The sequence below is a fragment of the Chlorocebus sabaeus genome, chromosome X (assembly GCF_047675955.1).
Source record: "Chlorocebus sabaeus isolate Y175 chromosome X, mChlSab1.0.hap1, whole genome shotgun sequence".
Taxonomy (NCBI): Eukaryota; Metazoa; Chordata; class Mammalia; order Primates; family Cercopithecidae; genus Chlorocebus; species Chlorocebus sabaeus.
Genome location: NC_132933.1, coordinates 82,571,415 through 82,597,575, shown reverse-complemented (window position 1 = coordinate 82,597,575; position 26,161 = coordinate 82,571,415). Strand labels below are relative to the sequence as shown.

Here is a 26,161-nt window from a genome sequence, read left to right as displayed (position 1 = left end):
ACTTCTCAGGGATCCACTCTCCCCGACCTTTTGTATTCTGCCTTTATTAGGTCTGAGCTTTTTAAAAAGGCTAGTTTCTTTTCTACCTTTCCCCATCTTCTTCCTGAACATTTGTTTTATGCAGGTTCAGCTGCAGCTATGGGACACAGCTGGCCAGGAGCGCTTTCACAGCCTAATTCCTAGCTACATTCGTGATTCAACTATTGCAGTGGTTGTCTATGACATCACAAGTGGGTGTTATGCAATGTTTTATTTCAAAAGGGGATTATAAAGAGATTGATAGGGAGATTGATAAAATTAGCAGAGAGGAAGTGTTCTCTCCAAATCTCTCCTAAATGTTTCAACGCTCTGCAACATATTCTCTTGCAGACATCAGTTCTTTTAAGGAGACAGATAAGTGGGTAGAACATGTACAAGCAGAAAGAGGTGACGATGTTGTCATCATGTTGGTGGGTAACAAGATTGATTTGGATAACAAAAGGTAAAGTATAACTACAATTTCTTCTGGCATACCTAAAATTCAGTCTCTATGGGGAGGGTCAACTGTGCTCTATTTACTTGGGGAGGAGTTACCTTAGTCTCCTCTGCCCACTACCAGCACTGCAGGAGGGGAAGGACAGGGGGGCGTCCCATCAGGGCACAAGGATATGTGGGGGGTATAGGAGAGAGTCCCCACCCTGTAATCAGACGGGTCATGGGTTTAACCCTTCTAGAGTTCCTGGCCCTAGGTAAGCATCATTACGCCTCAGAAGAATCTATCCATATCCAATAACTCTGGCCCTTTTCATCATTTCTGATTCGTCCAGACAAGTCACTGCAGAAGAGGTTGAAGAAAAATCCAGAAACCTCAATGTGATGTTTATTGAGACCAGTGCCAAAACCAGTTACAACGTGAAAAAGGTAATACTTGTTTCTTTCTATAATACTTTAACTGCACTCTGTCTGTAGCTACCACCAGTTTACTCTTTTGGATGACCTTGGCTTATCTTTTGTGGGGTGGGGGTCAAGATTCATCTCCCCATCATGTATCTCAAAGGCCCTGAATTATTCCAGCCTCTGAACCTGACCTTTTTTTCTCCTTTTTTTTTTTTTTGGTCACCATTCACACACACACAGCTGTTCCGGCGTGTGGTTTCTGCCCTTCTTTCCACAAGGACTTTACCTCCACCGAAAGAGGGGAGTATCCTTTTTCCTAGCTTTGCTGCGGTAGGGAGTATACAAGTAGAGAAGGTAAGTTTCCTTTGCTGAGTTGATGCCTGAGTGGTACTTAAGGGGAAAATGGGACTAACTTTAGCCCAAAGTAGTTCGTTGGTTTGCCTTTAGGTGAGAGGGATTGTAAGATCAAAATTCCTCTTCTACATCTCCTAGAAGCTGACCCTGGGTGTTGAGATTTGACTCCAGTCACCTCACTGTATTAGCTTCCTTAACACACACTTCAGCGGTTGAAATCGAACTGGAATCCTTTGAGGAGTCAGGCAACAAAAGCTATTGTTCCCATTGACAGCTTAGGCTTTCTCTGCCTCATTTGATGGATTTCTTACATTTGGGGTTGCCATGCCAGTTCTCCTCCCCACCTCGTTTTATGATACATGGCCACTTACTCTCTTCCAATTCCTAGGCTTGGGGTAAAAACAGAACCCCTGAAAGTGCTATCATTTTTTCCCGACTGTATCTCACAGCTGCTGGGTGGAAGCTTCTTGCAGCACCTGGGAATTCTACCTTACCTTCTCTGATGGCTAAAAGACATCTGTAGAGAATACAGTTCTATAGCAGCTGACATACTTCAAAGGCCAATACAATTCATTCTCCACTGTTTGTTGTTGTTTACGTACACCCTCAATAAATGGTTCTTTAACCTAAGGCTGTTACTGCTTGTGCTTTCTCCACACTATACCTATATTTCCACAATGCAATTATCTCATGTTGGTGCCCTAACATAGAACCAATCCAAGTATCTCAAGTGAGAACCAATTTAGGGCAGGAGGGTTTTTGCCTCTTAGGCCCATGGCACCTGGCTGGGACTTTTTACCACGTTTTTCATACTTCTTAGATACATTTTTTAAGACCTGTTAACCACAGGGAGAGTCTTGGACCTCAACATTCAGCCAAGTCACCCAACATGCCTTTATGGAAGTAACCAAGCTACTATTTTCTTTCTTTCGTGGCCAATGTGGGGCAGGGGGTCAGCAAATAGGAGCATAGAACAGGATTTCCCAGGAAGCATAGAGACAGCTACATTAATTCTACCTCCAGCTCTGCTCTCAAGGGATGTTGCCACCTAACAATAGCACTGAGGCTCTAGAAGAGGTATGTCAGTAGAGCTAGGGTGGGATATATAGGAAGAACCAGACCTTCCTCATACAGTATAGTACTACTATTTAGAACAATGTTTCCTACATTTGAAGACTTATTTACTTATTTCCTTTGCATCTTTAAAAATCCAGATTTCCAGATTCCACCTCAGACTAACAGAATCACTGTCCAGTAGATGGGTCTATAAATATATATTTAAGTTCCCCAGGATTCTTTCAAGGCAAATTTTGGGACTTCATCATAGGGGTACATCACCCCACGCCACACTAGAAAACTTTTTTTTTTTCCCCTTTGAGACAGTCACTCTGTCAGCCAGGCTGGAGTGCAGTGGCACCATCTTGGCTCACCGCAACCTCCACCTCCAGGGTTCAAACAATCCTCCTGCCTCAGCCTCCCGAGTAGCTAGGATTACAGGCAGTGTGCTACCACGCCCATCTAATTTTTGTATTTTTAGTAGAGATGGGGTTGCACCTTGTTGGCCAGGCTGGTCTCGAACTCCTGGCCTCAAGCTATCCACCCGCCTTGGCCTCCCAAAGTGGTGGGATTACAGGCATAAGCCACCGCACCCAGCCTCACACTAGAAAACTTTCAATTCCAAATCGGTATTTTGAACATGTCAGTGGCAATGGCATAGGCGTGACCAGGAATCCTGTAATGGTGGATTGGTAACTAAAGATCTAGGAACATGGCAGAATGTTATTTGGGGCTGGGGTGAAGAAAAGGGAGAAGTCAGCAGTTAGTACTACTCAACTTACAAGTTGGAAACTGTGAACCAATTTCTTACTGCTGCTTCAGAAAAGAAATGCATCTAAGCCCCTTCCTTAGTTTATGTTCCAGATCAAAGAATGTGAGAAAGAAGAGAGAATTATATTAATACTGTCCCCTGCAGAGAAATGTTCAAAGCTCCTAGGGGAACAGGCAGTTTCTTTCAGTGCCCCTCACTCTATGCCATTCCTTAGTTATACTGTGGTTAAAGTTCCTCGGCCTCCCTAATGTTCTGGTCAGACATCATAGGTAGTTGCGAGGTAGGTATAGTGTTGCTCTGTTCCTTCCAGTGGCTCCTCTCTTTGGAAGAGCTTTTTCTTCCCTCGATAGCATTTTACATCCAATTGGTAACATTCAAAAGCCACACCAATATTTCTTCAGCATTGTGTTTTACTTTTTGGGGGAGAGGCTAGGAGGAGGAAGGGGTGAAAACAGGGTCTCTTTGGAGTCTCAAAAGTGTATGAATCCTCTGGTAGTACAAGGATGGGATAAGATGGTCAGGGAAGTCAGATGGAAAATTCCCAAGATTCTTTTTGCTACTGATTTCTATAATTAAAATATGACATATGTAAGGGACTAGTACATGGTATTCAATAAATGTCAGCTGTCTTTCCTAACTAGGTTCCTCACAGGCTAGGTTATGCCTAGATATCATCCTCCTTTCAGGGAATGAAGCTCACCTAGAAAACTAGGGAACTAAAAGTGCAATACAGTTTGGGTCATTCAGTTGGTTAGCTGTCTCCCCATCCTCCCCACTCACTATTCCAGGGAGGGGCTGAAAATAGAAGTGGCTCTCCTGAAGTCTAGTTAGCATGTCATGGCAAGAGTCCACATGAAGGGCTGTGGGCTGCAACTTTCTAGTGCACAGTCCTCTCTTTTTGGCGATGATAATCTGAAGGAAAGAAGAAAAGGAGGAACAGAGCAGGTTATCTTCACACGTGAGCTCCTGATTCCCTATCCCCAACTTGCAGGGCCTCTAGCTATCAGTATTTAAAGAGTTCTTACTTATGGCCCTGTCAGGAAAGTGAAAACAGTGGCACTTACTATAGGGAAAGAAGCGGACACGCATGCTGATTTCACGAGCTGTCTTCAGGATCTCAACAGCCTGGAAGGAACACAGCAGCTTGTACAAATGAAGAGATATGACCCAAGACAGAATCATAACATGGGGAAAGGGATTTGCCACTCCAACCTCTGTATCACTAATAGCTGCTTCCCTCTGGTACTTTCCCCAGGAGAGGTGCTTACTTTCTCTATTTTTTTTTTTTTTTTTTTGAGACAGGGTCTTGCTGTGTTGCCTGGGCTGGTCTTAAATTCCTGGGCTCACGTGATCCTCCCGCCTCAGCCTCCTAAATAGCTGGGATTACAGGCATGTACCACAGTGTCCAGCAAAATGCTTTCTTATTAAGTTACAGATTAGGCTACCCCTGTCCAATATGTCCTATTTGAGATGGCTTCTTGCAGCACCACAGCCCAAGTACTGTGCTCACCTTGCTGTGCTCAATATCTTGGAAATCCACATCATTCACAGCTAGAACTTGGTCCCCTTCCTGAAGTCCTGCTCTGTGTGCATCAGAGTCAGGAATTACCTGTTGGTAAAGAGAGAATACATGTGATTGGGATGCGATAATTGCAGAAGACTGTCAGTGAAATTCGGTGCTATTCAAATGTAAGGTGCTATTGTTTTTCTGTGATAATCTATGCAGACAGATGGCCTGCCAAATGAAAAGTTTAAAGTGGGAAAGGGGGTGTCTCCATTATACCCCTTATATGAATCCACTGAGTCATCCTCTCAGCCTTTGGGACATTAGGGTTCTGCAATCTGTTAATTTAACAAAGGGAGGTAACTATCCATATTGCCTACTGGGCACAAATACCTTGGAGATGAAGATGCCTAGCTGGGAGGCCTTTCCTCCTCGGATGTTAAATCCCAACTGTAAGACAAGAGCACAGAATGGGGGCTCAATAGAGACCACAAACACAAGAACAACTAGTAGCATCATCGTGCAATAGCTCAGCTTGTGTGTCCCTGAGAGGAAAGTCAGAAGTTGTAGAAGTGTTATCTCAGCTTTTCTGTCCACAAGAAGGAAAGTTTCCTCACATCTGCACCTGCTTTCCAATCCATCCCCCCAACACTGCCAACTTCTGGTATGGATGAATCTAGCCTGGAATAAGGTTTCATAAGTTCACCTGAGCTCCAGGAGGCTTCTTCAGTGTGATGGTTCGGGGCAGAAACTGGGTCAACTCATTGTTGTAGTCTGGGTGGTGCACCCTCTGCAAGACACAGCAACCCCAGAAATTTTACCAGTCTTACTTCATACCTACCTTCATTTGGATCACTAATGAATCACCCTGAAGTCAGGAAAAGGAAAGGTCATAGACTTAATTTAAGTAGAACAGATAACACTGACTAAATGAGTAGATGGACACCATTGGGACAGCCCAGTAGCTCCCCATTTCTTCACTTTTTTTTTTTTTTTGAGATGGAGTTTTGCTATTGTTGCCCAGGCTGGAGTGCAATGGCTCGATCTCGGCTCACCGCAACCTCCGCCTCCCAGATTCAAGCGATTCTCCTGCCTCAGCCTCCCTAGTAGCTGGGATTACAAGCATGTGCCACCATGCCCGACTAATTTTGTACTTTTAGTAGAGACGGGGTTTCTCCATGTTCGTCAGGCTGGTCTCGAACTCCCAACCTCATGTGATCTGCCTGCCTCGGCCTCCCAAAGTGCTGGGATTACAGACATGAGCTACCGCGCCTGGCCTTCGCCTCTTAACAGTATGGAAAGGAAGGCTCCAAATTTCCAGAATTAACCGGTGTGAATAGACCCCAGCAGGAGGCTTCCACAAAGAAGTTCCCAATGGGTCCTGTTGCTCAGAATCCAGCTTCTGGGTCTTCTGGCTACAAGTGCTAAGATGCACTCTCCATGTCGCCTTCTAACCCTGCCATCCTACCTTTCATGCATCATCTCATGCCCAGGGGGAAAAAAATCTCCTACTCAGGAATACAGATGGTTCCCACCTCATGAGGAGGAATCCATGCTGGAGGATTCTCATAGGCAGGCAAGAAAACCACCGGGTAGTCATCATAAGGAATCCGGCTGTCCATCTCGGGCAAGGCCCTGGAAGAGTGAATCAGAACAGACAAAAAGTGGTTCAAAAGGGAGAGCAGCCCAGCAAGTTTCAGAAAGCAGCTCCAACCCATTCCAAGGCAGTCAGTCTACGGGCACAGCCCACATCTAGGTGTTAAGGTTGGAGGAGAGCAGGAAGGAAGAAGAAAACTCTTAACTTAGCTAAACATCTTCTGGATGCCAAGCAACCTGCCTCTAGAAAGAGGACCTCATTTTTCACAACAATCCTGCAAAACAGATGTTACCGTCTTAAATCTGGAGAAGAGGAAATCAGGGTCGAGTCTAAAAAGATCTACTTTCGAAGCTCAAGCGAGTGTTAACTATCCGCAGGGACTCGGGGCAAGGCACCGCCCCACATTTCCTAGATGCGATTAGTAATGGTAGGGTCCCCAGATCGACCCTTCCTTCACCTGACCAGCCACCTCCCACGTCCCCGCCCCACATTCTGCCTGAGTCCCGCGCTCTCGGCCGCATAAACGCCGCACCACCTCACCAGTGGGCAGTCCACAGCGACCTCAAGCTCCGCTCACCGCCAATTCAGTCTGGGAACCGGAAGCGGATGCTCTGCAGGGTGGAAAAGAGGCCGGGCCAGGGTGCAACAAACTGACCCTCCCCTTCCCACCGCGCCGGCCTGCGCGCGCCGACGTGCGCGCTCCGCCCTCGGCAGTCCGCACTGCAATTGGTTGGCGTCTCCGGGACGGATTTGAAACTTGGCGGTTAAAGCTCCGTCTGGGACAGGGCGGCGGGAGACCCAGGGAGAACGGGGAAGGGACATTTAGTTTGGTGAGTTACGGGGGCACACCTTAGCTCAGAACCTGTTTTTTCCCGGTACCCTAGGGCTTTGGTTCTTTGTCGCTGTCCCCGTTGGAGTTTTTTCTTTGCCTTTCAGATGCGCGTGCACTCTCTTTAGAGTGCATGGCTGACGGACGGTCCAGCCCTGGCCAAGTCCTGGAGAGTGAATCTCCCAAGGCAGTGTTCCCGCTGAGAAGGGTCGGAACCGAGGAGGACGCCCTCCCACCCCTGCTAACCTGCTAACATTCATCAGCGAGCCTTCTTTTTCCCCCTCGCAGAGACGGTGCTGAGATAGGATCATGAAGGAAGAGGTGAAGGGAATTCCTGTAAGAGTGGCGCTGCGTTGTCGCCCTCTGGTCCCCAAAGAGATTAGCGAAGGCTGCCAGATGTGCCTTTCCTTCGTGCCCGGGGAGCCTCAGGTGCGTAGCAGAGTCCAGAGCCTGTGTCTGAACAGCTGGGACCAAATGGTAACGAGGGGTGTGGTCTTGCCTTTCATTTCTTCCCTTACGCCTTGTCCTTTGCCTTCTCTAGGTGGTGGTTGGTACAGATAAATCCTTCACCTACGATTTTGTGTTTGATCCCTCTACTGAACAGGAAGAAGTCTTCAATACAGCAGTGGCGCCACTCATAAAAGGTGTATTTAAAGGTGAGGCGATTTGATTCCTCGATCATAGCATATATATTCCTTGAGCATATACGATGTGCCAAGCACTGTGCTTGGGCACTGCAAATACAGGAACGGATGAATCATGATACGTGCCTTCAAAAAGCCCTTAGTCTAATAACATTTGTGAAAGTCTCTCTACCCTTGAAGCTAGTTTTATTCTGTATTTGCTCTATGTGGTTCTGTTCATCTTTGACTTGTATATGTTTGTGTTTATCCTGGAACTTCATTAGATTATAAACTCTGGTGGTTGCTGAAGGTGATAAGTGTGCCAGCCTACTTGAGGCTCAGGCACTGCAAAGCTTGTTGAGGGATTCAGGTGATAAACAATATAGCTTCGAGGCCCTGAAGGAGTTCAAAGTCCAGGGAATAGGAATGGAGATAGATGATTACATAAATAATTTTGAATATATAAAAATTTTTAAATTTTTTGTACTTACCTTTTAGAAGAAAAGTTTTTCAAGTTAAAAATATACAACAGAGTCAGTCCTATAGAAGTAGCTCTGCTCTCATACAAAGTGGTATGAAAAACAAAAGGATGACTCTAACTCTGCTTGGGGAATTTGGGGTGAATTTCACAGAGTGGGAAAACTTTGAGATAGGTCTTGAATAATGACTATAATTCTTTTAGCTGGAAAAGGGGAGTTCCTAAAGCCTCTGAATACTATGACCAGTTAATAATCTTTATTGCGGAAGCTAAGTCTTTAATGCTGTTGAAGATGATAGCAGGGTTCTAAAGAAGGGAGCAGTGCCTGAGAGATGTCTAATTATTATTCTAATACAGTGGTTATTCAAGATTCAAAACAGAGGTTCATTTAAAAGAAGTAGAATCATGGCATGCTAGTGCCTTAAAGTTGAAAGAGACATTTGTATATCATCTAGTTTGTTTTTCATCCAAAGAAAAATGCATTCTAACAATATCTGTTAGGTGAACTGCCAGTGTCTAGAATTTTTTTGACAGGGAACTCATTCACAGGTAGTCCAGTTGAGATTTGGGTTTTGGACAAGTCTAATTATGTTATAAAGATCTTTATATTGAGATGAAATTTGCTTCCTGGTAAGTTCTACCCGGTGATGTTAGTTCATCTCTTTAGAAGCCTTCTTTCAGGCAACAGCTATTCACATATTTTTTCACGTTTTTTTGTTTAATGATTGGCTCAAGGAACATTGAAATTTTTGTTTCAAAATTTTAAGATATTAATGCAATAATTTCAAGCGTATGGAATGTTGCAAGAACAGCATAAAAAACATTTTTTTCCCTGAACCATTTGAGATGAGTTGTTGGCCTGATACCCCCCCTACTTTAGTGTATATTTGCTACAAAAAAGGAGTTTCTTCTAAGTTACCACAATACAACCATCAAAACAATAAAATTTGCACTGCTACATTACTACCATCTATTCCTGAAACCCCATTGAAGTTTCACCAATTGTCCCAGTAAATATTTTATGGCAAAAAGATCTAGTTCAATCACATGTTTTATTTAGTTTTGCTGTCTGTTTAGTCTCTGTTCTAAAACAGTTCTTTAGTCTTTTTTTTTTGACTTTTATGATTTTGACATTCTTTAGTCTTTTTTTGACTTTTATGATTTTGACACTTTGAAGATTACAGGCCAATTATTTTGTAAACTGTTTTTCAATATTGTTTTGTCTGGTGTTTACTTATGATTAGATTCAAGTTGTGTATCTTTTAGCAGGAATATCACAGAAGTGGTGCTGTTTTCTTCTCACTGAAGCCTATTGGGCAGCACATGATTTTGATTTATTCTATTACTACTGATGTTCATTTTGATCATTTGATTAAGGTGTTAATCTGCTGGGCTTCTCTGCTATAAAGTTAATCTTTTTCCTTTTTAGATACAGTATTTGGAAGACCGTTAAATGTTTCTATCTAATTCTCTTCTCTTTAATTATCCCCGCCTTTCCTTTAGCCATTCCTGAAACAATATGGTTTTCAGACCCTTCACTATCTGGTCAGATTCCTCAGGCTATCCCTCCACAGCTTAGTAAGAGCACCACAGTTCTACTTTTATATTCTTAACTTGGGAAACTGATAGAATTAAATTATGTTCTTTAAAGGTAACATGAAGTAGAAAGTGATTCCAATATACATGTGTTTGCTTAACATTGCCCTTGGTTGCAAAAACAAAGCCAATATTTTTTATAGTCAGCTCAACAGCACCCTCTTGTACTCTGAACTCCTGGTACCACAGAGCCCTGAATATTTTGTAAAAACTACTGAAACCTCGTTTCCCAAGTTATTGCTATCTACATATATCTGTGGTATTGCAGAAAATTATGAAATGTTATTCTCTTGCCCCATAGTCATGCCAGCTACTACCAGCGATCTATTACAGTGAAAATCTCAATTTAGCATCTTCTTATGATCTTTCATTTAGACCAACAAGTTCTTTCAAAACTTCAAAGTTTTCATTTAGATTAAGACATTGTTTCAAAGTTTAAAGGGTTTTTTCCTTCAGACTGCAAAATTATCTTGGTAAATAGCAGGTAACAGCTTGACATAAATATGATGAACTTTTAACAGAGAAAGCTTGCTTTGTGTTCCTTGACAACATGTCCGCCACACTAATAAGGGACAGACTTTCCTAAGGTCATTATTTTTTTCACCTTGAAGTAAATTTGGATTTGTAGTTCCTTTTAGGTGCCATGCTTCTAGTTTTAGAAGCTACTACTGTACAATTAAGTAGCAAGTTATAATCATGCATCAGTTAATGACAGGGATACCTTCTGAGAAGTGCATTATTAGGCGGTTTTGTCATTGTATGAACATCGTAGAGTGCATGTATACAAACCTAGATAGTATAACCTCCTATACACCTGAGCCTACTGCTCCTAGGCTACAAACCTGCAAAGCATGTTACTGTACTGAATACTGTAGGCAGTTGTAACACCGTGGAAAATATTTGTGATCTAAACATAGAAAAGGTGAAGTAAAAATACAATATGAAAGGTAAAAGCTGGTACACCTGTATAGGACACGTACCGTGAATGGAACTTGCCGGACTGGAAGTTGCTCTGAGTGTGTCAGTGATGAATGGTGAGTGAATGTAAGGGCCTAAGACGTTATTGTATACTACTGTGGGCTTTATAAACACTGGATACTTAGGTTACACTAAATTTATTAAACATTTTTTCTCTCTTCAATAATAAATTAACCTTAGCTGCTTATAACTTTTTTATTTTATAAACTTTAATTTTTTTAATCTTTTCGACTTATTTGTAATAATGCTTTGCTTTAAACACGAATACATTGCACAGCTGAATAAACATTTTCACTCTTTGCATCTTTATTCTGTATGCTTTTTTCTTTTTAAAAAAAATATATATTTTTTTACTTTTTGAACTTTTTGTTTAAGACCCAAACATACACATTAGCCTAGGCCCACTCAGGGCCAGGATCTTCAATATCACTGTCTTCCACCTCCACGTCTTGTCCTACTGGAAAGTCTTCAGGGACACTAACATCCATAGAGCTGTCATTTCCTATGACAACAATATCTTCTTCTGGAATACCTCCTGAAGGACCTGCCTGAGGCTGTTTTACAGTTAACTTTATTTATCATAAGTAGTATACTCTTAAAATGATAAAAAGTATGGTATAGTATACTAAACACATAAACTAGTAACAATCATTTATTATTATAAAGCATTACATACTGTACATAGTTAGATGTGCTATACTTTTATATGACCTGCAGTGAAGTAGGTTTCTTTACCCCAGCATCGACACAAACATGTAACATGTTGCACTGCAGTGTTATAATGGCTAAGTTAAGAAGCAACAGGAATTTTTCACCATAGTAAATACATTCCACATGATTGAAATGCTATTATATGGCACACGACTGTAACATTTGAAGTTAAAGTGAGAATAACCTATCTATTGTCTAATTGTTTCTTTATAAAATCTTGCTACAGTTGTTTATCTTCCTCTAGCTTCAATCTAAACTTTGAATTTATGGGATAAAACGAAAATGCCCACCGGGCATGGTCGCTCAAACCTGTAATCTCAGTACTATGGGAGGCTGAGGTGGGCAGATCACTTGAGGTCAGGAGTTCGAGACCAGCCTGGCCAACATGGCGAAACTCGTCTCTACCAAAAAATACAAAAAAATTAGCTGGGCGTAGTGGCGCGTGCCTGTAGTCCTAACTCCCCTGGAGGCTCAGGTGGGAGGATCACTTGGGCCTGGGAGGCGGAGCTGTGATTGCACACACTGCGCTCCAGGCTGGGTGACAGAGTGAGACCTTGTCTCAAAAAAATGGGGAGAGGGAGTGCTGAGTAACTAGTAATTTGGATTATCTGACAAGAGAAAATATAAAAACTAATCTACAAAATAAACATTTTTACCAGAACTAAGCCCAAACAGAAATATACTTTTTATTGAAACTGAATCTCCCTCGGTGGCCCAGGCTGAAGTGCAGTGGCGTGATCTCGGTTCACTGTAACCTCCGCCTCCTGGGTTCAAGCAATTCTCCTGCCTCAGCCTCCCCAGTAGCTGGGACCACAGGCACCACCATTACACCCAGCTAATTTTTGTGTTTTTAGTACAGACAGGGTTTTGCCATGTTGGCCAGGCTGGTTTCAAACTCTGACCTCAAGTGATCTGCCCACCTTGGCCACCCAGAGTGCTGGGATTAAAGACGTGAGCCACCACGCCTGGCCAATAAACTCAAACAGAAACATACTTTATGGGTCTTTCTGCAGACAGTACTGATAACATAAGTGATAACGAAAAAGCCTCTGTTCAATAGTGCCTTCTATTTAATAATTTAAAAAATACAAATGGGGGAAAAGAAAACACAAAATATTTACCATCCTATGGCTTGGTGCAGTGGCTCACACCTGTAATCCCAGCACTTTGGGAGGCCAAGCTGGGAGGATCACAAGGTCAGGAGATCAACACCATCCTGGCTAACACGGTGAAACCCCATCTCTACTAAAAATACAAAAAATTAGCTGAGCATGGTGGTGTGCGCCTATAATCCCAGCTACTCAGGAGGCCGAGGCAGGAGAATTGCTTGAACTGTGAGGTGGAGGTTGCAGTGAGCTGAGATCGCGCCACTGCACTCCAGCCTGGGCGACGGAGTGAGACTCCATCTCAAAAAAAAAAAAAAAAAAAAAAAATTTACCATCCTGTTTCTCAGAGATAAACATCAAAATGTTAATAATGCATATACTTTTGAATTTTTCCTGTCCATACACTGATATTTAACAATTATTTTTAAGCTGCTTTTTTCAATTAACTATATTGTGAACATTTTTGAATAGATGATTCTTTTTTTTTTTTTTTTTTTTTTGAGACAGGGTCTCGCTCTGTCACCTAGGCTGGAGTGCAGTGGCTTGACCAAGGCTCACTGTAACCTCTGCCTCCCAGGGTCAGGTGATTCTCCTGCGTCAGCCTCCAAAGTAGCTGGGATTGCAGGCACTCGCCACCATGCCCTGCTAATTTTTGTATTTTTAGTAGAGATGGAGTTTCACCATGTTGCCCAGTCTAATGTTAAAGTCCTGAGCTAAAGCAGTCTACTTGCCTCAGCCTCCCAAAGTGCTGGGATTACAGGCATGAGTCACGGAACCTGGCTCCTGAATGGATGAGTCTTTATCAATTCTCAATAAAAGCAAAGGACATATATCACATTGAATTATGCTTAAATGATGATATTTCTGTAAGGAGCCTGATAATATGGTCCAGATGCATTCTGAGAGTTCAGATATAAAGTAGATGCTTTCGTTGACTGTAAAAAAACAATGTTGTTTCCTTTTCAGATAAATACTGTTAATCAAGAAAATACATGCCAGAATCCTTTCTTTTCCTTTAATTTAATTTCTGTAATTTAAAATTGCTTAAGGTAGAAAGACAGAATTTTCAAGCTCCAAATGACTTTTGACAGTGGCTTGGCCACCTTCATTTAGTCAGTCATATCTTTTAAGTGTTTCATTTCCTAGCTTCTAAGGGCTATCACTAGGGGCACACATTTTAGGGTTGGGTTTTGTTTTGTTTTTCTTTGTTTGTTTTTTGCTTATTTTGAGTAGTGCAAGGTCATGGTACCCATAGAACTTTTCTTTGTGTCTGCCATTCTTAAGAGACTGTATTAAGAGAGCAATCTCAGTTTTATTACAAATAATTGCTGAAGGAAATGGAGTATATTGATTAGATGAAAATGTTTAAACACCACTATGCGTGTGACATCTATTTTGCCAGGATATAATGCAACGGTCCTGGCCTATGGGCAGACTGGCTCTGGAAAAACCTATTCGATGGGAGGTGCATACACTGCAGAGCAAGAGAATGAACCAACAGTTGGGGTTATTCCTAGGGTAATACAACTGCTCTTCAAAGAAATTGATAAAAAGAGTGACTTTGAATTTACTCTGAAAGTGTCTTACTTAGAGGTAAGCAATTTACGTTTAATTATTCCAAATTCGAAATTGTCTGTGGGTCGAAAAATAAATCCAAATCAGGTTTTTCCTGACATGACTCAAATTAGTAAGTTGCATTTTAATGAATTGATAGAGAAAACTTACTGACTCAGTTGGATCTGGCTCCCACCCACCCAGTTCTTTCCTTGGTGTTAGAATAGTCTGTTTAATTTGATTGTTGGAGGAATTGGCATTGCCATATAAAAGGGTGATAGCAATTCTTTTTTTTTTTTTTTTTTTTTTTTTTGAGATGGAGTCTCACTCTGTTGCCCAGGTTGGAGTGCAGTGGTGCGATCTCAGCTCACTGCAAGCTCCGCCGTCCGGGTTCATGCCATTCTCCTGCCTCAGCCTCCCGAGTAGCTGGGACTACAGGCGCCCACTACCACACCTGGCTAATTTTTTGTATTTTTAGTAGAGACGGGGTTTCACTGTGTTAGCCGGGATGGTCTTGATCTCCTGACCTCATGATCCGCCCGCCTCGGCCTCCCAAAGTGCTCAGATTACAGGCATGAGCCACCGCGCCTGGCAGATAGGATTTTGGCCTCTGTTACTGATTACCTGTAGAGTCTGCAGAAGAGTGTTTGATTTCCCTTTACTATTTGAGACTTAAATGATAATGCTGTTGCTTCATGAAGAATGTTATAAAAACCAGCTGAAATATTGAGCTGTATAAGTGGTGATAGAGTGTGTAAACAGATATTTATTGAGAACCTACCATGTGCCAGGCCCAATTCTGGGCACTTGGGTATATGAGGTACTTGGTATATATCAGTGAACAAAACAAAAATTCTAGCCCTTATGGGAGTTTGTGTTCTAGTGTATATTAGTATAGTTGTAGACTGGCCGATTATATCTAACTTCATAACACCAAAAACACGTTTAGGGAACTGAGGGCTTCTGGGAAGCTAGCTAGTTGGTTCCATAGCAGTGATGTCTTATCCTTTAGGGGGTAATAATTAAACTTATATAATTTAAGCATGCAATTATAAATTGTATGTGAATACTTTATCCTGAAGTTCAATCTCAACATGCTAACAGGTAAAGAGATGTAGAACTGGAAGACAGAGGATTACATCATTAAGATTAGCCTTCTTGGCCAGGCCTGGTGGTTCATGCCTGTAATCCCAGCACTTTGGGAGGCCAGGACGGGAGGATCACTTCAACCCAGGGGTCTGAGACCAGCCTCGGCAACACAGTGAGATCTTGTCTCTACAAAAAATTTAAAGATTAGCCAGGCGAGGTGGTGCACGCCTGCAGTCCCAGCTGCTCAGGAGGCTGAGGCAGGGTGGAAGGATTGCTTGAGCCCCAGAGTGAGACCTTAAAGGCAGTTTTTAATTGTATTTATTTATTTATTTTGAGAAAGGGTCCCACTTTCTCACAGGTTGGAGTGCAGTGGCAGAATCATAGCTCACTGGGGCCTCCAGCTCCTGCTCAAGCGATCCTCCCACCCCACCTCAGCCTTCCAAGCAGCTGGGACTACAAGCGCATGCCACTTCGCCTGGCTAATTTTTAAATTTTTGTAGAGACAGGGTCTCACTATGTTGCCCAGGCTGGTGATGGACCCCTGAGTTCAAGTGATCCTCCCATTTTGGCTTCCCAAAGTGCTGGGTTTATAGGCGCGAGTGACTGTGCTCAGCTAGATTAGCCTTCTCAAGTCTCTTGATTAACCTAGTTGTGGCCAACATAATTGAGTATCAAAATAACTCCAGATCATGATATGTTAAATAATAGCAATAGCTGTAATAGCAAACAAATGTAGTGCTTATATGTGCTAAACACTGTTGTAAGTACTTACAATTCTGTTTCCTGTTGAAATATTAGCTACCACTTCTTCCTTTTCCATCCACCCCCATCTATGTACCTGTTATTCACATTTTAACAAAATGGGTTAATGTAATGCTATTATGATGCCATCAAAGAACTGAATTTGTGTTGCCATGTAACTTTTCATGTGTCTGCTGTTCCTAAGAGACTCTGTCTTAAGAGAGAGGATGTGGAGAAATAGGAACACTTTTACACTGTTGGTGGGAGTGTAAACTAGTTCAACCATTGTGGGAGACAGTGTGGCGATTCATCAAGGATCTAGAACTAGAAATACCATTTGACCCAGCCATCCCATTACTGGGTATATACCCAAAGGATTATAAATCATGCTGCTATAAAGACACATGCACACGTATGTTTATTACGGCACTATTCACAATAGCAAAGACTTGGAACCAACCCAAATGTCCATCAATGATTGACTGGATTAAGAAAATGTGGCACATATACACCATGGAATACTATGCAGCCATAAAAAAGGATGAGTTCCTGTCCTTTGTAGGGACATGGATGAAGCTGGAAACCATCATTCTGAGCAAACTATCGCAAGGACAAAAAACCAGATACTGCACGTTCTCACTCATAGGTGGGAATTGAACAATGAGAACACTTGGACATAGGAAGGGGAACATCACACACTGGGGCCTGTCGTGGGGTGGAGGAAGCGGGGAGGGATAGCATTAGGAGATATACCTAATGTAAATGACGAGTTAATGGGTGCAGCACACCAACATGGCACATGTATACGTATGTAACAAACCTGCATGTTGTGCACATGTACCCTAGAACTTAAAGTATAATAATAACAAAAAGCAATCTCAATTTTGCTACAAGTGATATGTGAATTCATTCTTATAAAACATCAAGTGATTACCTATAGGGTTACGGTCCTTTTCTTAATTCTACAAGTAATACATGTTCATTATGAACAAATTTTTAAATGTAGAAAGTCACAAATAATTTTTAAAATTACCTATGATCTCACCACCCAGAGATTACCACTGTTAACATCTTGTTTTTGCCACTTTATTTTCAACAATATCAGATTTACAATGAAGAAATTTTGGATCTTCTATGCCCATCTCGTGAGAAAGCTCAAATAAATATACGGGAGGATCCTAAGGAAGGCATAAAGGTGTGTTTGTCTCTCATTTGATGTTATTAAAAATTTTTGGCAATTATCATACTAAAGTTCACATCCCTTTTATCTGCCACCGTGGTTGTAAATGACTACTATCATCTGAGTCAGGTTTTGTGTGGTCCTAAGTCCCTTTGTTAATCTAAAATTTCTAGATGGGAGCTCTTGTGGGGGAGCAAGGAAGGACTCACATTCAGTTTTATCACCTTCCTGTTACCTAGAGGAATGCTAATATCAACTAAATATTATTTACAGAGTTCTAAGGCTGAGCAGTCCAGTATGTTAGCCACTAGCCACAAGTGACTATTTAAATTTAAACAAATTCAAATGGAATAAAATTTTAAAAACTCAGTTCCTCAGGCACACTAGCCACATATCAAGTGCTTGATAGCTACATATGGCTAGTGGTAACCATACTGGAGAGCACAGATAGATGCAGAACATATTCATGTATTTTCTTCTGGGCCGTTGTTAGCCAGCTACTAATGCATGGATATGATTGAACATATCTATATCCAATAGAAAATTCTATTGGACAGCACTGTAATAGACATTGTGCTGGGCTTTGGGATAATATTTTTAAAATTGAAAAGTTAAACGATATATAATTTTTAAAACATGTAAGTATCATAGGAAGAAGAGATAGCTTATTTGAGAATCTTCTGTTAGATGATGGTATAGATGCAAGATGAGGAGCTAGAACTGAACAGAAAATGTGAGGCAAAATTGAGAGTTTCCTATGTGGGAGTGAGCCAGATCCAGAAGTCAGTGTTGAAAACAGGCAGAGCTTGAGTATTCAGGAGTGGGAAAATCAGAGGCTGGAAGTAGATGAGACTAGGTAATACTTTGAGAAAACTTGGAATAATATCTTACTCCTCCTTCCCTTCTTCCCTTGCACAAAGAAAAAAAAAAGAAAGTTGAAGATTTGGGGTACCAGTGAGGGGCAGGTGCCTGTGCTGCTGATTTTTTTTTTCTGGGGCATTAAGTTGTTAGCCAGCCACTAATGCAAGGTTTAAAGGATCAGCCGTGATGAGCTTGGAATATACAAAGATGATTTGGATAGTGAGGATAAGAAATCTGGACAAAATACATGCTATTGTACTGAGCCAGCACTTGACCCTGTTTCAAGATCTTTTATGTGTCCCATGTTAAGGCAGGAATTAAGTCCTAAGAGCTGTTTGAGGTGAGATTTGCAATACAGGGAAGTATAAGTTCCTGGCACAAATTGGTAAGGACGAGTTTGTAAACACTCTTCAGATGAGATGGATAGGCTTTAAATAAGTAGAGAAAATAAACAAGAATATTCTTATGGTAAGGAATAGCTTTAGCAGGAAAGCAGAAAATATACACCTGAGGGTAATAAGACTACACAAGTCTGTCTGGATTAGAGGATTTGGGCTGAGAAGTAACAGGGGATATGTTAGGACCAGATTATGAAGCCGGGCTAAAGAGCTTAGTTTCTATCCCTGTGAACCATATATAAACTATGTAAAACTTCTGAGTGAGGGATTACTGTGGCTACTTTTACCAAGTTTTTATCTTATGTGTGTATCTCTCCAAACTCTGTTACAAGTGATATGTGAATTCATTCTTATAGGGAATTCACCCTAACCTGGAGGTCAGGGGAGTACTTGGAAATCTCTTTGTATCTTCATTATCTAGCACAGGGCTTAGTAGGTTGGTGACATTTTAGGAAAACTAAACAGAAATGGATAGAAAAGGAGAAAGACTAGGATGAGGAAGACCAGTTGGGGAAACTGTTGCTTATTTTTTAGGTGTGAAGTAATATGGGCCTGAACTAGGCAAGTAGATGTGTAAAGGAAAAGGAAGTGATGGATTCAAAAGGAGAATGACTAGTAGTTGGTGATAGACGGGATATGGAGGAGTGGGAGGAGTTGAAGGCAATGTGAGTTTTTGAGAATATGAGACAAGATTAATAGAAATGGAGAAGTATTATAGTAGAGAGAATTAGTGTTTGTGGGAAGAAGATGAATTTGGTTTATAATTGACTGATTTCAGAGTATAAGTAGTAGATCATTAGAAATAAAAGACTAGAAATTAGGGCCACAGAAGTAAGTTTGGGAGCTATGAAGTAATAAAATTATAGCATATTGGAGCTAGAAAAGAGGTCATAAGCCTCTAGTCCAATCACCTCAGAGGCTCCAAGAGATTCAACTTGTATAAGTTCTCCCAGGTAAATACAGTACTAAGCCTGGGGCCCTGTTTTCCTGGCTTCCTAATCGGGTGGAAACTGTACCATGCTATTTCCTCTAGTGAAAATGAGGTTTAAAATGAATCAGAGGTACAGAGAGGAGCATGGGGTCAGATAGAGGTGAAGGTAACAAAGAGAAATGCCATCACTGTTTGTGCTGTACTTGCTCTCCTTGGGACCAAAATTAACTTCACTTGGGGTTCCTTGGAAGGCACATAGCCATTACTACCCTAAAATCTTGAGATCTTTTCTAGCTCCAGTATTGACTGGCACCCTTGTTTCTGAAGTTCCTAAAGAAGATTGGAGACCTTGGTTTCCAGCTATCTTCACAGAGTTGCTAGTTAAAGCAGTTCTTATCACCATGACTATTCTATTTGAGGTTCTACTAGAGCATCAAGGCATTTTTTAAACCAGAAATCCGTATATTTCTGACCAAGCATTTGAAGTATAAATCATAAGGGAATTTTCTCTTTCTTGCAATTAGATTGTGGGACTCACTGAGAAGACTGTTTTAGTTGCCTTGGATACTGTTTCCTGTTTGGAGCAGGGCAACAACTCTAGGACTGTGGCCTCCACGGCTATGAACTCCCAGTCGTCCCGATCTCATGCCATCTTTACAATCTCCATAGAGCAAAGAAAGAAAAGTGACAAGTAAGTTACAATTTAAAGAGTCAAGATTTTTAGTATTAGTTCTATTAAGGTTAAACATTAGGCTGCTTCTTCAATTGATCTGGCAAATCGTCAGACATCAGTATTGTAAGCACGAGTGACTAATGGAGCCACTTTGACTGACTTGAAAGAAAATGAGAGCTGACAGGTCAGCTTTGATACTCAGCTAGTCTCAAGCTTGTGTACCATTCTCACTGTGTCTTCCTTTCATTATCACAGGAATAGCAGCTTTCGCTCCAAGCTGCATCTTGTAGACCTTGCTGGATCAGAAAGACAGAAGAAAACCAAGGCTGAAGGGGATCGTCTAAAAGAGGGTAAGAGAGTAATTAAGGTCACAGTTGTAGATAAACAGTTCTAGTACTCTTGTTGGTATTGGTGGTGTTTCGACTGGGATTTGAGATCACATTCTAACAGTAACTACGATTTAGATTTGAGGCTGACTTTAGAAATAGTGAAAAATTGTTTCTTTCCCTTGCACTCATTCTCTAATTCAGGTATGAGATTTGGATCTGGCCCTTGGTTTGATTTCATCTGGTCCAGGCAAGTTTTAGTTTTAGTTTTATTTTGTTTTGTTTTACCCCAACTATTTATAATTAAAATCAGTATCCTGATTCTGTCGTTTTAAGTATTCACCATCTCTTCCAGATGTTGTCACATATAAACCTCAGCACAATTTCCATGCCTTTATTCAAGTTGTTGAATTTGAAAAGTGATGAAATTCCTAAGGCTAGAATAACCCTGTGATGTATGTTATTAGAAACCTTCTTCTAACATGATAGTGACCTGGTAATCTGCATGCCTTGGGAATGATCTTCAAGTGATTATTAATCTCTCTAATAAAAATTAACATCCAGCTCATATATCTCAATTTTGTTCTTAAGGATATCATAAAATAGTTCATCAGATGCCTTGCTAAATCCAGATATACCGTATCTACTGTATTTCTCATAGCTACCAGCTTAGTAACAATACAAAAAAGAAATAAGGGTTTTTAGCCTAAAGTGCTTTTTCTTGGTGAATTCAAGGTTGGCTTCTAGTGCTTATTCTTCTGTTTCTAGGCTCTTGCATGCTGTCTCTGTAATAATCCACTCTAGACTTATATCAAACCCACTGTTGGTAATTTAGGGAATTAACTTTTATCCCTGTTTTGAAAATTGAAATTGCATCTGCCCAGTCTTCTGGAACATGTTTCTTTGTGATTCGTCAAAGATCGTTGATATAGCTTCAGCAGTCTCATTTGAAATTACTCTCTGTTCCCTTAGCTATAATTCATCTGGTCCAAGATATTTGAACTCTTATTAAAGCAGTTGGGTTTACGCTTACTACCTCTTTACTCATATTGAGCTTCATTTCTCTCTTGGGAACTGAGAAGGCAGAAGGAAAAATAGTAATCGAGGAATTTTACTTCTGTCATTTATCATTATTATACTGCTGCCACTGAGTGCAGACCTGTTTCTTCCTTATTCAGCTTTTTGTTCTGAGTGTCATTCAAAGTACCCTTTTTGTTCTATGTTTGCACTTGAGATTTAACTTTGCTAAGACTATTTTTAAAGGCTGTTATGCTTTCTTTATCTTCTTTTAGGTGTTCAGTTCCAAGTTGTTTAATTTAACAGCTTTATTGAGATATAATTTACATACTATAACATTACCCATTTAAACTATACGTATCAGTGGATTTTAGTATATTCACAGTTGTACAATCATCATCATAATCTAATTTTAGAACATTTTATCATCCCAAGGAGAAGCCCCATATTCATTAGCAATCACTCCCCATTCCCACCCTCTTCCCTGGCCCTAGGCAACCACTTAACCTACATTTCATATAAATGTAATCATACAATATATTGTCTTTTGTGACTGGCTTAACCTAAGATTTTCAAGGTTCATCCATGTTGCATCATATATCAGTACTTCATACCTTTTTTTTTTTTTTTGGAGAGAGAGAGAGTCTCACTCTGTTGCCCAGGCTGGAGTGCAGTGGCACGATCTTGGCTCACTGCAACCTTCACCTTCCAGGTTCAAGCAATTCTACTGCCTCAGCCTCCCATAGCTGGGGTTACAAGCATGTGCCACTATGCCTGGCTAATTTTTGTATTTTTTAGCAGAGATGGGGTTTCATTCACCATGTTGGCCAGGCTGGTCTTGTCCTAACTCCGGACCTCAAGTGATCCACCCGCCTCGGCCTCCCAAAGTGCTGGGATTACAGGCGTGAGCCACCGTACCCAGCCTCATTTCTTTTTATTACTGAACAATATTCCATTGTATGGATATGCCACATTATGGTTGTTCATTCATCACTCATATCCAGTTTTCTCTGTTATGAACTTGTGTGTGTAAATTTTCATGTGGACAAATGTTTTCATTTCTCTTGGGTATATACCTAGGAATGGAATTGCTAGGTCATATGGTAACTCTTGTCTAATTTTTTTTAAAAAATTATATAACTAACATACCATAACACTCACCCTTTTAAAGTATACAATTCACTGATTTTTAGTATATTCACAAGGAGTTGTATAACCATCACCACAATAAATTGTAGAATATTTTCATCACCTCAAAAAGAAATCCATACCCATTAGCATTCACTCCTTATTTCCCCGCAGTATATGTTCCTCACCTCTCATCCTAGGCAATAACCAATCCTCTGTCTCTGCTGATTTGCCTATTCTGGGCATTTCATATAAATGGAATTATACAATATATGGTCTTTTGTGACTGGCTTCTTTCACATAGCGTAATGTCACAGTTCATCCATATTGTAGCATGTATCAGTACTTAATTCTGTTTTATTGCCAAACAATCTTCCATTGTATGGAAATACCATGTTTTTATTTATCCATTCATCCCTTGATAGACATTTGGGTTGTTTTCATTTTGGGTTATTATGAATAATGCTGCAATGAACATTTGTGTATAAGTTTTTCTGTAGACCTGTTTTCATTTCTCTTGAGTGTATACCTATGAGTGGAATTACTGGGTCATATGGTCACTCCATGTTTAACCTTTTGAAGAACTGCCATCACACTGTTTTTCAATACAACAACATCATTTTATGTTCTCACCAGCAATATATAAGGGTTCCAGTATCTCCACATTTTCACTTGTTACTTATTTATTTTTCAAACTCCTGGGCCATCAGATTTGCTTGTTATTATGCCTTTTTAATTATAGCTATCCTAGTGGGTACAAAGTGGTATCTCATTGTGGTTTTTATTTATATTTCACCAATGGCTAATGATGTTGAACATTGTTTCGTGTGGTCATGGGCAATTTATATATCTTTTGGAAGAATGTCCTTTCATATCACATTTAGGCTTTGACCCATTTTGAGTTAATTTTTGCATATGATGTGAAGAGTGGTCCAGTTTCAATCTTTTGCATCTGTATATACAGTTATCCCAGCATCGTTTGTTGAAAAGACTATCCTTTCTCCCATTGAATTGTCTTGGCATACTTGTCAAGAAGCAACTGGTCTCTATTCCTTTGATCTGTATGCCTTACGCCTTATGTCTTCATTACTGTAGCTTTGTGGTAAGTTTTGAAATTGGAAAGTGTGAGTCCTCCAACTTTGTTCTTGTTCAAGATTGTATTGGCTATTCTGGGTCCCTTTCATTTCCATGTGAATATTAGGTTCAACATGTCAATTTCTGCAAAGAAGCCAGCTGGGATTTTTATAGAGATTTCACTAAATCTGTAGATCCACTTGGGAAGTATTGCCATCTTAACAATATTAAGTCTTTCAAATGTATGAACATCAGATGTCTTTCTTTTTCTTTTTCAAATTTTTTCAAATTTTTAATTTTTATCTTTATTTTATTTTATTTTATTTTTGAGACAGTCTCACTCTGTCTCCCAGGGTGGAGTGCAGTGGCATGATTTCGACTCACTGCAACCTCTGCTTCCCAGGATCAAGCTATTCTCCTGCCTTAGCCTCCCAAGTAAGTACCTGGGACTACAGGCACATACCACCATGCCTGCCTGATTTTTGTATTTTTAGTAGAGATGGGACTTCATCATATTGGCCAGGCTGGTCTCAAACTCCTAACCTCAAGTGATCCACCAGCCTTGGCCTTCCAAAGTGCTGGGATTATAGGTGTGAGCCACCGTGCCCGGCCTCTTTTTCTTTTTTTTAGCGACAGGATCTCGCTCTGTTTCCCAGGTTGGAAAGCAATGGCTGCAGCTTCAACCTCCCAGGCTCAAGCAATCTTCCTATCTCAGCCTCCCAAGTAACTGGGACTATAGGCATGTACCACTACTCTTGGTTAATTTTTAATTTTTTTTTTTTTTTTTTGTAGATGTGGGTTTCACTTTCTTGCCCAGGCTGGTCTTGAATGCCTGGCCTCAGGCGATCTTCCTGCCTTTATCTCCCAAAGTGCTGGTTTATAGGCATGAGCCACTGTGCTTGGAGTATCTTTCTTTTTATTTAATTCTTTTTAAATATGTTTTGATAATTTTTTTTTTAATTTTCAGAGTATAAGTTTTACACTTCTTTTGTTAAATTTATTACTAAGTATTTTATCCTTTCCAATGCTATTGTAAATGCAATTGTTTCCTTAATTTCGTTTTCAATTTGTTTATTGAGTTTTGTAGATCTTGTATCTGCAAACTTGCAGAACTTATTAGTTCTAATAGTTTTTTAAATATATGCTTTAGGATTTCTATGTACAAGATCATATCACCTGTGAATAGAGATACTTTTACTTCTTTCTTTCTAGTCTGGATGCCTTTCTTTCTTTTTCTTGCCTACTTGTCCTGGCTAGAAGCGTTTTATTCACAACGGTGAATAAAAGTGGTGAGAATGAATGTTGTTTTGTTCCTGATCTTAAGGGATAAGCATTCAGTCTTCATTCTTCATAGGTGCCCTACCAGGTTGAGGAAGTTCCCTTGTACACCTAGTTTGTTAAGTGTTTTTATCATGAATGGGTATTTGTCAAATGCTTTTTTGTCATCTATTGATGTGATCACATTATTTTTGTTCTTTAGTCTATTGATATGGTGTACTGCATTAATTGATTTTTGAATGTTAAACCAACCTTGTATTCCTAGGATAAATCTTACTTGTTTTTGTTTGTTTAATGACTTTCCTGGACTGATTCTGTAAACTGGATTCCCTGTAGTTTGCCATCACAGAAGTGTCTTCTCAGTTAATTTAGTGGTTACTTGATGACTGGTCTCAGTTACTTAAATGCCTTGAACCTATAAATCTTCCAGCATTTGCCAAGAGCTTTGTGTCTGTGTTTGGGCATGCCTTCAACACTCAGGTACTTACAACTCTGCTTTAGCCTTCACTGCTTGAACAGAGTCTCAAAGTCAGCCAAAGATGCAAAATTTAGGGCTTTTTAGGCCTTTCCTGAGCATGTGGACAGCCCTATACATTCAGACAACTTTCTAGACCTTTAGAAATATATCTGAACTTTTTAATCCCCACTTCCTCCCATGATACCTCATTTCCCAGACCTTTTAAGCTCTTGGCTAGGCTTTTGTTTAACCATGATTATTAAGTTTGATGTTTATCTTCACCAGATGTTTTTCTGTGCATATGTGTATGTGTACATATAGTAATATAGTTTTTATATACCTTTAAATGTTTGGGCATTGCCTAATTTATTTATTTCCTTTCAATTATACAAGTAATACATGAATAGAGTCTCGTATAAAAATACAAACACTACAGATGAAGATAAAATCTACCTTGATTTACCACCCAGTCCTAATCCAGAGGTGAACACTTTCATCTGACTGGTGGGTATCATTCAAGATTTTTTCATGTATACATATGTTTTTAATTGGTGTTTCTGTGTTTTTAAAGATAAATGTCATCATGCTACACATATTGTTTTTCAACTTGCTTTTATCTCTTCGTGATACAACTTTGAGTTTTTGTTTTTGTTTTTTTTTTTAAGAGATGGAGTCTCGCTCTGTCACCCAGGCTGGAGTGCAGTGGCATGATCTCGACTCACTGCAACCTCTGCCTCCTGGGTTCAAGCAATTCTCCTGCCTCAGCCTCCCGGCTCACTGCAACCTCCGCCTCCTGGGTTCAAGCAATTCTCCTGCCTCAGCCTCCCGGCTCACTGCAACCTCCGCCTCCTGAGTTCAAGCAATTCTCCTGCCTCAGCCTCCCGAGTAGGTGGGACTACAGGCACATGCTGCCATGTCTGGCTAATTTTTTTGTATTTTAGTAGAGATGGGCTTTCACTGTGTTGCCCAGGCTG

The 26,161-nt window shown here is 40.6% G+C and overlaps 2 protein-coding genes across 4 annotated transcripts in view; one reads left to right on the top strand and one right to left on the bottom strand.

The window, feature by feature from the left end:
• Positions 1 to 3,450: 3,450 nt before the first annotated feature.
• Positions 3,451 to 6,814, bottom strand: PDZD11 (PDZ domain containing 11). Of its 2 annotated transcripts, XM_037988897.2 has the most exons (8): positions 6,700 to 6,786; positions 6,365 to 6,433; positions 6,098 to 6,197; positions 5,269 to 5,352; positions 4,956 to 5,012; positions 4,569 to 4,667; positions 4,123 to 4,183; positions 3,451 to 3,970 (listed from the first exon to the last, which is right to left on the bottom strand). In XM_037988897.2, exons 3-8 carry the CDS (start codon positions 6,182 to 6,184, stop codon positions 3,936 to 3,938), a joined length of 423 nt encoding a protein of 140 aa, XP_037844825.1. In that variant the 5' UTR covers positions 6,185 to 6,197; positions 6,365 to 6,433; positions 6,700 to 6,786; the 3' UTR covers positions 3,451 to 3,935. The 2 variants fall into 2 exon arrangements, with proteins under 2 accessions (XP_037844825.1, XP_007990181.1); XM_007991990.2 differs by lacking the exon at positions 6,365 to 6,433 and having other exon boundaries at positions 6,700 to 6,814.
• Positions 6,815 to 6,879: 65 nt separating this feature from the next.
• The window catches only part of KIF4A (kinesin family member 4A), a 130,039-nt gene continuing 110,757 nt past the window's right edge, over positions 6,880 to 26,161 (top strand). The window contains exons 1-7 of one of the 2 annotated variants that reach the window (XM_007991986.3): positions 6,880 to 6,989; positions 7,277 to 7,417; positions 7,530 to 7,644; positions 13,883 to 14,073; positions 16,970 to 17,059; positions 19,759 to 19,925; positions 20,163 to 20,257. In XM_007991986.3, coding sequence (XP_007990177.3) covers positions 7,298 to 7,417; positions 7,530 to 7,644; positions 13,883 to 14,073; positions 16,970 to 17,059; positions 19,759 to 19,925; positions 20,163 to 20,257 — 778 coding nt within the window. In that variant the 5' untranslated portion in view covers positions 6,880 to 6,989; positions 7,277 to 7,297. The remainder of the gene's footprint in view (positions 6,990 to 7,276; positions 7,418 to 7,529; positions 7,645 to 13,882; positions 14,074 to 16,969; positions 17,060 to 19,758; positions 19,926 to 20,162; positions 20,258 to 26,161) is intronic. The other variant, XM_037988896.2, reaches the window with a different exon arrangement.